The 12,620-nt window shown below is 36.3% G+C and overlaps 1 protein-coding gene across 2 annotated transcripts in view; it reads left to right on the plus strand.

Moving 5' to 3' along the window:
- Positions 1 to 12,620, plus strand: part of EDIL3 (EGF like repeats and discoidin domains 3) — a 230,891-nt gene that overhangs the window by 59,292 nt on the left and 158,979 nt on the right. For both annotated transcript variants that reach the window (XM_083883270.1, XM_083883271.1), the window contains exon 2: positions 5,832 to 5,960. In XM_083883270.1, the coding sequence (XP_083739396.1) occupies positions 5,832 to 5,960 (129 nt within the window). The remainder of the gene's footprint in view (positions 1 to 5,831; positions 5,961 to 12,620) is intronic.

Here is a 12,620-nt window from a genome sequence, read left to right on the forward strand (position 1 = left end):
ATTATACTTTTTTTAAGGCAGGAGGGGATTTATTATGATAGAAATTAATCTCTGCAGACATTATGGCTTTATTCAAACTCTTGAAGTAGGGACACACTTTTACAGTATTGTACCATTAGATTAAATCCAAATCTTAAGTCAGCACTTCATCTTCACCCAGGATTAATGCTTCAGCCCAGTCCCAGAGTGGGATTCAAACGGTAATTCTCTGCTTAGAATAATCAGATTTTCTTTTTGTAATGCCATCTCAACTTCCGTGAAATCAGCTGGTGCATCTCCTCAGATTACAAGACCAGAAAAAGTTAAAACTAGAAGAATTTTTTACACCTGGTTTTACACAAGTTCAGTGCAAGATACAGCTTAAGTGCATAGAGTCTCTTGGTCACAGAAGCTTTCAGAAGTAACCACCTTAATTTTCATAAGACCTGTGATAAAATCATGATTTTTTTTTTATTCTGAGATTTACATTCTACTGCAGTTTTCTGTCCACCAAGTGGACATTCAAAGTTAATATAATCATTTTATGCATTTTCTAAAACCATTTAGTCACTCCATCAGGAGTGTTCTAGCTAGAAATTTAGCTGAACTTTCTACCTGCATAGTAAGCAAATCAGCCTAGAAAAGAAGCAGAAGGAGGTAGATGAGCTATTGGTATCTAGAAACCTTATTTTTCAAATAATAAGTGAGACAATTTAATTACTCTAACTTCTTTTTTACCTTAGGAGAAACAAATTAGCTGCCTCGCCATTAAATCTGAAGAAACAGCTTACAAATTTCTTAAAAAGAACTGCAGAGCTCATCTGTTTCTGTGTTCACACTTTGCATCTCTGCACAGGTGTGTCTTCAATATGATTTATGGTTCTGCTTCTCAGTAGTGTTTCAGCTGTGGAAAAATAGGTGTGAACTTGGGCACTGTGCAGATGATTCTGTAAATCAGGAAATTATTAAAGGTATTTTTCTGAAAATTGATTTTAACATGAAAATGCTACAGGTGGCAAATTCTTTCTCCATCTTCTTTTGAAGTTTAGGTGCTCTTCTTGGCTTCAAGCTCTTCTTGGCTTCAGAACTGCTGCTTATTTTTGCTATGTCTATACCAGATTTCTCTTGACTGGCTGTTTCCTGGGCTGTTTATCTTTTTGGGGCTACCTGGAGATTTCTCCTTTGGCACAAGTTTTATTCTTGTGAAAGTGAATGGCCATTATTTTTATTCCTTTTGAAAGAGCTTTAAAATAAGCCGTATTTCTTGTAGCCATGTAGGAAATTGAATACAATTATGGCTGCTGTTCTAGACAGAAATGATGGCCCTCCTTCTCCATCAGTGGTGGAAACAAAACCTTGAACTTTAAAAAACAGACTGCACAGAATACCAGTAAAAATCATTGTGTCTCCCTAAAAATCTGTGTGTCTAACATCATAAACTTGTATGTCGTTCTCTTTGTGGCTACAGCATCAGCACATTTACCTCACTATCAGCTGCTGTGAATTTCACTGCCTCATTATATAATGTATACTCAGTGTGTTCATATTTATATATAATGCCCATTACAAGAAAGAATGAAGAGGGTTGAATTTTTCCATGCACACTTGCTATTTCACAGAATGTGCTCTATTTTTAAATTATAGAAGGAAACATGGCCCAAGCACCTGAATGGTCTTTATTCAATCGCCTCTATTATTACAGTTTTGAAATGTGAATGCACACGATTTCTTTAAGGCAGGTTTCTTTTTTTATCATCATATCATTGTTTCAAGCAGATTCTCTCAGAGCAGCAGGTCTGCCAGAAACCCTAATAGTTATCATTCTAGGTGTTATCGTTGTGGGAAATTGTCTCTATTTCAGGCTAATGATGTTGTGCATGGGGACTAGAATGCTTCTCTCAGGCCTAATTTAGGATACTGAACCACAGCTTTTGGCAGGTATTTCTGTCCCAGAAACTGTAACATTAAATAGTGAATAGCTGTAAGTTGGAGTAAATAATTCTTTTTCCTGTTTTTAATTTTTCCATTGCAAATTAATTAGTGTATAATAGGGGCAGCTTGCTGATCTATCTGCTTTTATAAGGAGTGCTTCACTAAGGTGCAGGTGGTTGTGGGATGAAACTTCTCCCTCTGCTCATCTCCTTCAGCCTTCACATCACAAAAGTTGTTTTCATAAACTGTGAATTTCTGTTCTTGACAAGGATTGATGGGCTAACTGTTAACATCACAGAGTGCTGCATTATTTATACACACAAGGGTTGGGCTCCTTCTTTCAGGCTGTCCTTTGCTGTCAGGCAAAGAATTGAACTCCTCAGTCAGGAATCACGCGATGTTTCATTTTTATGGGGTTTTATGGGATCAAAAAGTATGTTATATAAATGTTTAAAGTTCAGCAAAGAGTGGATATGCAACTTCTACCCAGCTCCCCAGCACTACTTGCTTCTGGACAGGAGAAATAATTGTACATTCAGTATTTTATTGAAAAGGATGTGGCTTAAAAGTAGTTATGTGGAGACAAGTAAAGGAGAATGATGGACTTGCAGTTTTTCTCTGGGTGCTTTAATGTAAGAGATCCAGGTTCAGTGATTGAGTTACTCATTATAGACAAAAAAATTCATATTCCTTAAAAAAAAGTCCTAGTTTTTTATTAGACAGTATATACATCACTTTATTATTATTTTTTTAAGTTGTTTGTTTGTTTGTTTGTTTTTTAGTTTTGCTGTATTATTTTTCCTGAATTTGGAGAATTAGGGAGGGTTCTTCATTACAATTCTAATTTTAAGTTAGCATAGATCTCTTTGATTTTATTGGTTTTGTCATGGGCTTTTTTTTTATTCTTAACCAACCATGGTTTCCAAAGAGAGGATAGATAATTTGCTCAAGACCTAATTTGACTTGAAAATGTTCTGAAGAAATTAAAGATGTGCAGAAAAAGAATAATTATAATAATAGTAAAAATCCCACATATTTAGGACCATTTGATACTAAATCAATTATCAAAGGTTTAGGTACTGTTTTCAGACACTTTTACACTTCAGATATACTTTTACATTGGTGTGGCCACGTAAAGAAAAGTGCAAGGTTAGTTGGATATGGGAAAGACAAACACAAATTACTATTTTTATCTGACATTAGTCTTACTGGAATTATTTCAGAATGTCTTAATAAAAGTACAATAATAATTTGTCTTTTGATTTTCTTTTTTTTTTTTTTTTTTAAATAATTGATTTTTTTTCTGGAGTGTTTGTTTAATTTGCAGAAATTTGTTGCATCACACAGTCTGTTGCACAAACAGCGTATTGCCAATCACCATGGAAAGCCATCAGCACGGAGCAGACTCCTGCAAGATTTATTGTAAATGATGTATTTCCTTTTTTTGAGTTTATTTTACTCTTCCATTCACAAAATATCTTGAGTTAAATTATAAAACCATTGTTGTGTTAAAAGTTGTGTTGCATTTTAATGGTAACAAATCCTTTATCAGTTGTGTTAAGACAAAATGCACCCATATCAGCTTTTCTTACTGATAACAGAGCCTTCAAAATCAAATTATTTTCATCAAACTCAGTGGAATGTGTAACAAATTAGGTTTCAATATTTTAGAATGAATGTCCTCTCAAGAGACAGAAGAAGATATTGTTGATTCAAAGGTGATATTTATTTTGTTCAGCACAATTTCACAGACAATAAGCTATAAATAACAGAGATAGCATTTTACGTGATTTTTGATAATTTAAGTTTCAACATTTGCACAGCCTAGTACCTCCTCTTAAGCAGAATTGTGCCATTTCTCATTTTTATGACTGCATCATATTTGACTTTATATTAAGATATAATTTAACCCTAGTTGTTTACCGTATAGACTCTTCCTCTTTAGTCCTCATTAGCATTATGTGAATGAGACAGGACAGGCTGGTTTTTTCTTGGCTTTTTGTTTGTTTGTTTGCTTGTTTTTTGGTTTTACTTCTTTTTCAGATTTGTTTGGGTTTTTGGTTTTGTTTTGGTTTCAGGGTGGGTTTTTTTTGTTGGTTTGGGGTTTTTTTTGGTTGGAACTTTTTATTCCCTGTGTTTTCTCCCTTTTTTTTATAACCCATTTTCTTTGGACATGCTCTTTATTCATTTTATTTCTGTGATGTGGTATAATGACATTACAAAAATCACACCAGTGACTGACAGGCCAAGGTGGTGGGTCAAAAGAGCAATTAGTGCAGTTATTTCCTGAACATGGAAATAAATGGCTGTTGACAGAGGAGAACATCTGCTTTATTAGTCCCAAACTGCAGGTCGGGTCACTTTATTTCAGGCTGAAAAAGCCAACACGTATTTTCAAGCAAATTAAAGCCACACAGTTGACTGTCCACAGTTTGGTCATCTCAGGAGATTTCAGTTTCAGAAAATATAATGAAAAATTGTGTGTGAATTCTGCTTGTCGTTCAGTATAAAATTTACAAATTCAAACAGTATTTTTTCTTTTTTGTCTTTTACACCAATGGCATAATTGAAATCAGAAGGACAACAAATCAGGAAATATGTAACAAAAATCTCTTCTCTCATTTTAATCAGAATCTGCATGCAGATTTGCATAATAAATGTTCCTGCTCCAGATGCTATTTAGTTTATTAATTTAATTGGAGGTATGGGAATACAATTGTCAGAGCATTCATTTAATAGTAGGTGTTCTTTCACAATCAATTGCCTAATCCCCATAAAGTAATAAACAAGCATCCTTTGCTACCCCAATAATGCAACAAAAGCAGAAAATGAGAAGACTTGGCTTATTTAAATTCAGTTAGAGAATGTCATTTGCTCTTCTTAAATAGCTTTACTTCTCCATCAGCTGGACAGTCTTTAAGACAAAACTTAATATCAAGTATATGACAGCTCTGTGTGTCATGAAGGCACCTTAAAGCTGACAAAAAAGTAAATATAGCTACAGATAACCCAGAAAACTACTGCACAACTCCAGTTTTTCTTTGCAACTGATGCACAGAATTCATAAAGACATTTTCATGCATCAGTTACATTTCTTAAACCAACGTTTAAATGGAAATTCTCACACCAAGGATTAGTCTGAAATTCATGTGCAAGAAAGGTGTTGAAATCCTGAGCTGAGTTTACCTCCAAAATTACCCAAAACATTCTCCAATGTCAGTACTGCTGAAATAAACCAAATTAAGTTATCTAAATCTTTTCAATTATGTGGAAAAAACTCTGGCAATTTCTAATTAAAAAAACCCACAGAAAATAATGTACTTGTTTTTTAATAATTATCTATCTGTAGATCATTCTTTGAGGTGCATTTACTGAAGAAAATGCTGTTATTTTTATTATTATACTCGTCTATGCTGAGTAGTAGAGAGCGCAAACTTGCCTTTAAAGATGAAGATTGAGATAAATAAAAATGCGTGAAAATATAAGATAAACAATCTGAGAAAGATTATTAAATTTAAGCTGATCAAATCCTAAAGAGCACCCCCTAGGTGACCACACCTAGGAGATGTTTTTTAGGATTGCTTCCAGTTATCCCACTGGTGACAGAATTCAATCTGCCAATATCCTGAGTGTCTTCAGATTAGAAAAAGTAAACAATTACCACTTCTACTGTCTTTTATAAATGGAATGAATTTAAGACAACCACATTTTATGGGGTGGAAGATTAGGGAAACACGATTCCGTGGAGTTGTGCGGTTAAATAAATAGAAAACTGAATCAGCCAAAAGTCATTCAAAGGACATGAATTTGTCATTTCTTTCTGTACATAGTTACCAAAAATATGACATGTTTAAAGCCTGTGGATAACTTTTGGCGACTTTTCTACAAAATCTTTGTTTTCCTTTCCCTGTGCCCTGCAGCGGATGTGTGTGACTCCAATCCCTGCCAGAACGGTGGCATCTGCCTGTCAGGGCTCAATGACAACTTCTACTCCTGCGAGTGTCCTGAGGGCTTCACAGACCCCAACTGCTCCAGCCTTGTGGAGGTTGGTAAGTGCAAATTAAATTAAATTGCTGAAATAGCTCAAGTGCCCTGTTAGCATGTGGCTGGCTAAGCCGTGATCCTCTCTGTGGCGCTTTGTGTGGTGATGGTGGTGCCTTATGGGGACTACCTAAAAACAGAGCCCAGGTAAAATGAGGATAATAAAAAGCAGACATGTCAATGAAGGGCCTTCAGGTACATTTTGGGCAGATAAAGCCCATCCATGGGCTGTGCTGTGGCCTAGTGGGCCTTCAGGTGCCATGGCAGTCCCTGGCAGAAGCACCTTTATCAGGGCACTCTGTGTGCCAAGGGCACTCTCAGGTTTGAGGAGAGTGATTCAGCTCTTTGGTGAAAGGCTGCCAAGGCAGCCTTGGTCCAGGGGAAGGTCAGGCAACTCCAGGAAGCACCACACCAGATGGTTCTCCTTTTCCTTGGGTCCTCTTTATTCAGGAGCTCCTGGGGTCCGAAGAGCCCAGATGCTCAGGGCAGCATCAGGGACTTTTATACATTGTCTCAGAGTGGGGACAAGAACTTGGACCCATCAGGGCAAGGATTAGGAAAAGAACCAATCAATGAATGGATCCAAAATATACCAATAGGAGAACAGAGAAAGCAGGAACTGTAGGAACGACGATTCAGAGAGGAACAATCTGCATTCTGCAGCCAAGGCTCATGGGGGGGTTTCAGACCTCGCCACAAGTCACAGGGGAGTCACTCAGAGAGACCTCCCAGAGGGAAAGGCTGCCAGCTTGAAAACAGCTCATGTGCTGCACACCCTCCAAGGGAGAGTGATCTCCTTTGTGCCAACCTGGGGGGCTGTCACAGGGCTACACCAAAAAATGGACAATAGTCACAGGTTTTCACACTTTCATAAGTTTGGTCCATTTATGTATTGGGGGTTAATCTTGCAATTACAGTTTCAGGTAATGAAGTCATTTACCCCAGGTTTGCTTCCCCCCAAACTCACTTTTGTTTACATTTCTCAGGGCCTGAGACAGTGAGGTGTCCTTGATTCCCAGGCCTGGAGAGGAATTGTTGTGTCTGACCAAAGTGGGAAAGCAGCAGCTGACACTCTATATGGAGTTTAGAATTATACAACAAAGAATTGCAGAATGGCAAATACGTGAAAAATAGAAAAGCTGAAATCCTAGGGCATCAATGGAGTTGTTACTTTGAGCATTATTTGGGTATTTAACCTTTTATCTGTGCCATAGGCATCTCTATAATAATTAACAGTTGAAACAGCATCTGCAGAATGTAATTACTCAGAGAACTCCAATGCTCCACTTCACAAAAATGTCCATAGCAGTGACTTAAAAGTTGCCAACATTTTTCTAAGTTCAATTCTAGATCATTCTATGATAATTCTATGTATCCTTCTTCAACCAGTACCCTTCAAATCTTCATTTTGATAGTTTTATGCCAATGTCCAGAGTAAAGACTAATTTCTTGTGCAAATGAAGAGACAAGAACAACATAGGAGAAAACCAGAGTAACACATAGTGGTCACTTGTTTGAATTTCAATGTAATTACCCACTTAGAGGCTCTAATTAGTCATTAGATGAGTGCATAGAACACAAGTCAAATGTACTGAAATTTTGTGACGTGCACTTGACTCAAACCTAAATTTGAGTGGTAGATCCAAAACATCCAGCAGATCAGGCCTCCATATTAAGAAAACTTAAGGAGAAAATCAGAATCTGAAGGAAAAGATGGATGTATACAACTCACTGAAATTTAACTGAGCTCTTGTATTATCTCAAAGGCTTACAGAGAAAAATGATGGAACTGTCACAGTTGGGCTCAACACTGCAACTGTCCTAAATCTGTACGGTTCTCATTTTTTAATAAGTAATTAATTAATTTAATAAATACATTTTTAAAAACTACACAGAGAGAAACATGATTCACTGTTCTGTAGATTAAATATATCTCTGCCATGGGGTGAAGGGAGCAGAACTTAGTCCAGAAACAAAGGTCTATCCTGATTTTTTTGTTCCTTTCCTGAAAATGATGCTACTGCTGTTGTGAGAGTAAATTCTATGTGTCAGCATGCAATTTTAAGGGAATTTGGGTTTAATTTGATTCTTCTTAAGTTAAACTTTCTGAAAAAAACTACGTTTTTTTTCTGACTCTAAAATGTCATTGAAGCTGGTTACCACCTAAAATTTGAGTTGCACAAGGAAGTGCTTGTTGTTTTGGTGCAGCCACACAAGAAGCCAGGAGACACTGCCTCAAATCTTACTTTCCATCCCTTTCTCTATAATTTTTATCCGTGCTTGAATTTATCCTACAGATATAGGTCATGTTACCCTAAAACAGCCTAGACATGGCTTCACTTCAGGAAAATGTTTGGTTTATTCTGCAGGAATTTGCATGGCACAAAACTGGGAGGATGCCAGACATGACTGAATCTGGAGAAAAAAATCATATTGTGATAATTATCACTGTAATTAGCAGATGAGCATTAATAGGGCTTTAAAAAATACACATATACTTAAGTAAAATCTTCAGGTACTTCAACAAATACTCAGTTTGGTAAACAGACTGAAGCATAAGTAAATAACTTGACAATATGTTGCAATCACAGCATTTACAGAAGCAGGATATTACATTTCTAGTTTGCAATCCGTGGGGAATATCTGCTGGACAACATTGGTTAAGTAAAGAACTTAATAATATTCCTATAGTAACTAAAATCCAGAATGTTAATTTAGTTCGTGTTTGTCTTTGTTGCATGTATGGATTCAGTCTAGCTTCATTAAAAACTTTAAAAATGGATTTGAAAATAATCTTTTATTGTTTAGTAAAAGATTATTCTCCATTATGTAACCCTGAATGCAGTCATATAAACCATTGGGAAAAAAAAAAAGGTATTTCAAGAAAACTATTTGATTTTTTTTTCCTATGAAAATGATGATGATTAGTGTAAGCTGTTACTCAGTCAGCTCTATTAATTCAAATACTTTGAAGTATTTGAAGTAAAAAAGTGTTTAAAGTAAAATAATGTTGTAAGATGTATCTAGAGGAGCTGAGGAGTGCAAAACCCTGAGTGATCACTTTTACTAAGAGTGTTTATTGGATGCAAGATTTAAGAAGGAATGCTAGCAAAGGTTGCTTCTCTTTGGCTTTCTAATGAGTTTTTGCCCCAAACCTAATCTCTTAATCCCTCATATCTCAAAAAAGGCTTCTTGACAATTTTCTGTGTAGTTGAAAACACTAAGTTAAAAATTGATATTTAGGATGTCAGGATGTATCATGTAGGAGGAAAAGAGAAGGGTGAGAAAAAAAAAAACAACTCAAAACAACACAGAGAAGAGCCTGTGTCACTCTGTCTCCCTCAAAAGGGCTGCACAGAAAATTTCAAAGGCAGCTGGGTGTTGTCTGCATCCCCCTCATTAGAGACTCCACCATCAGACTTTGTGCAGTGACAAGATGCACTACTGAACTCTGGGCACCAGCTGGGAAGTCATAAATTTTTCAAGGGACATACCTTAAACAGGAGGATTTTCAGAGTAAAAGACAACAGGGTTTTTACTTAATCATGCATTAATGTGGGTAAATAAAAGGCAATCCTATTCAGACAGCAAGCTAGGAACTATGCAAAAGAAAAAAAAAAATAGATGTATACAAGTACTCAGGAAGATCAAACATTTAGGTAGAAGTCTGCTCTAAATAGATCAACAAATACTCAAGACAGTTTGAGAGCTACATGGATGCTCAAGAATGCAACTCCCTTTATTACCTTAATAGAAATAAGATTTTAAATAACCTAATATTGATAATAATGCTAATTTCAAGCTAAGAAGTTTAATTAATAATATGTTTTATAAGTTACTCTTGGAAAAATATTGGTTTTCTGCCATCCTTCATTTTTTTCTGACCCTGTAACTTTGACTGTGTCTAAACCAAAATTTATAAAAAAATGCTTGTGACAGTAACTTGTATATTTTAAATCACTATTCCCATTCTGAGCCTACTCTTTTGTTAATGACAATCCCACTTTGCTTCCTATGTGTACTTCTATACCAAACTTAGTCGTGCTAAAACACTTGAGATGAGGTGATAAATCTGTAATACCACCCTATTTGTGCAGCCAGGTTTTTCAGTGCTCTAACAGATTTAAATATCTGATAAACTGGCAGAGGATAAAATAGACACAGGCAGGAAAATGTGTGTTTTAGTTGTTTTCAGTACAGCACATTCTCTGGAAAGGTGGAAAAGGATTTAGCTAAAGAGATAAAAGGCGATTATAGCAAACGTTCCAAATAGCAGGATGTTTTCCAAAGATAATAAGAACACTATGGTCCAAGTTAACTCTTCAGCAGACTCCTGCCCACATATATGGAGACATTAATTTCAACCTAAATTGAAACAAAATAATTTTTGATTAATTAATGTTAGCATTGAAATGCATTACAGAGAGGTTGACAGACTTTACATCTTTTAAATGACTCACAAGTAATTCTCAGGAATCATGTAAATTATTGAAATACAATAAACAACAACTGTTACAGACAATTAATAGGAGTCTTTAAGGAATTCTGCTGAGGAAAACTCTTAATGTTTTGCCTGTCAACTTGGGTGTCTAATTAGCCATGGACAGCACAGAAGGGGATCTATAAAATGACACTGGGGGAACTTTTCTTTGAAATAAAAATTACTCCTCTTTTGTTTAGTGTGTGCATAGGTGGAAACAGGGGGAGGAGAAACACAACCTTAATAACAAGAAAAGCAGCAGTTAACTTTCTTATGCCATAATGTAATGAGAGTGGGTTCCATAAGTTGACCATGTTCACGTTAGAAATCTGAGCACCTTAAAACTACTTGGTATTGATCTTCCAAATCTGAAATTCAATAACTGTCTGAGAGGATAAACTGGTGAACATGTTTAGTTTATTTAAGTGAAAAAAAAATAACAGATGTCAAATGGGCTGCCAGCATCCTTTTGGAAAGTGTCTCTGCCTTTTATGTCAGCTCTCAATACTCACTGAGAGGATCTCATTATCGAAAAACATGGTGAAAAATGCCTGTGTGCATTTTGGAAGGGTGGAAAGGCAAGTTAATGATCTCATGGTTAAGGATCAAGGGAAGCTGGGTCTCAGTGCAGCATGGAGAGTGAGTGAAGGGAGAAAAGTTGAAAGGTGAACCAGAGACAGCAGTTTCCCATGACATCTTTGCTCTGTCTGCTCTGATTAAGAAGTGATTGTGGGTTCCTTGCTTAGCACATTACAGTTTTCCATATCAGTTCAGTCTTTCCAGTATCCAAAGTAAACTATTTCTTTGACAGCTGCTGTCTCTCAGCCAGAAATGCAGGAATCAAAGGGGTTTGTCCCTTTTCATGCTATTAAATAAAAATTCAGTAAGATGGATTATGCCCAGAATGCTCTGATCTGTTTGCTTTGTGGCTTTATTTGCGCAACCTAAGTCTCCACTTTTGCTTTCCTGACCTGTGCTCTGAGAGGACAAGGGCTTCTGAAAAACCTAGTACAGATAAAAGTCCTGTCACTCACTTCCTGTCAGTCTCGCAGATGCTTTTCAATGCCATGATTAGAAATGACTGAACGATTTCAAAGATTCTTTTGTAGTCCTATAATATGTGATTTGTTTTTTTTTTAAAGGACGGTTGTTTGTACCGTGCATTGAACATATGTACTAATGGATTTTCCAAGGTAGAAATAGTGAAATGAATCCACTCTTATAAAAGAATTCCAATTACTTACTATCATGTGCATCTAGTATGCAATTCATATGAAAGTATTCACCTTAACTGTAAATAAGGTAGGCTGGAATAATGCAAATTAAAGCAATGGCACTCACAAAATAAGAATAGTTGAAGATGTGAGGCACTTGTGGAGGTCTGTAGCCTAGCCCCATCTCTCAATGGATGGTCCAGGGATGCAGATTTCTCAGGGACATTTCCAGTTGAATGTTGACTATTTCCAGAGGTGGAGACTTTACAGCTTCTCATGGCAATCTGTGCCAGTGCTTGATCACATTCACAGGCCAAAAAATAGCAAGGAAATAAATGGACAAATCCCAAAACCCCAAATATATTTAAGTGTAATTTTGTGAAATTTAGGTTTTTTCTCATTGTGCTGTCACTAGGTACCACTGAGAAGTCCCTGGGTCTGGTGTCTTTATTTGTATTTTCTTCTCCAGGCTTGACTGATTTTAGGGAAATAATCACATCTCTTGGCCTGCTGGCACTCCTTTCCCTAGTACAACACTGTCCCAGGTGCAGGTTGCCCAGGATATTGGGAAATGGACTGTGGACTCAGATTTTAGCATCTATTGTCATTGCTTTGGGTGTAGTGCCACTCAAATTGACTATATTTTTTCCCATATAAGCAAAATCTATATAAAGTGACTTATACACCATGTTTCTTATTGTCAACAGGAAGATTTTATTATATGATTCTTCTTTAGAGGACTACCATGTTTACTCTTGATACTAATTGATTATTTGAAAAAAATGCAAAGGAAATAGTTCTCTTTTTGCTGATATTCTCACTCTTGAAAACCATTTCAATGGTTCTGTAGGTAAAAGGTTAACATCAGAGGTGAGGCGGGCCTGTGTTTATTTGAATTCAGCAAAAATATTCAGGTTCCATGGTTAAAGGGTAGTTTCTTCTGGGAAAAGAGTGAAACAGGGTGGGAGGGGAGA

The sequence above is a fragment of the Zosterops lateralis genome (assembly GCF_965231275.1).
Source record: "Zosterops lateralis genome assembly, chromosome: Z".
Classification (NCBI taxonomy): domain Eukaryota; kingdom Metazoa; phylum Chordata; class Aves; order Passeriformes; family Zosteropidae; genus Zosterops; species Zosterops lateralis.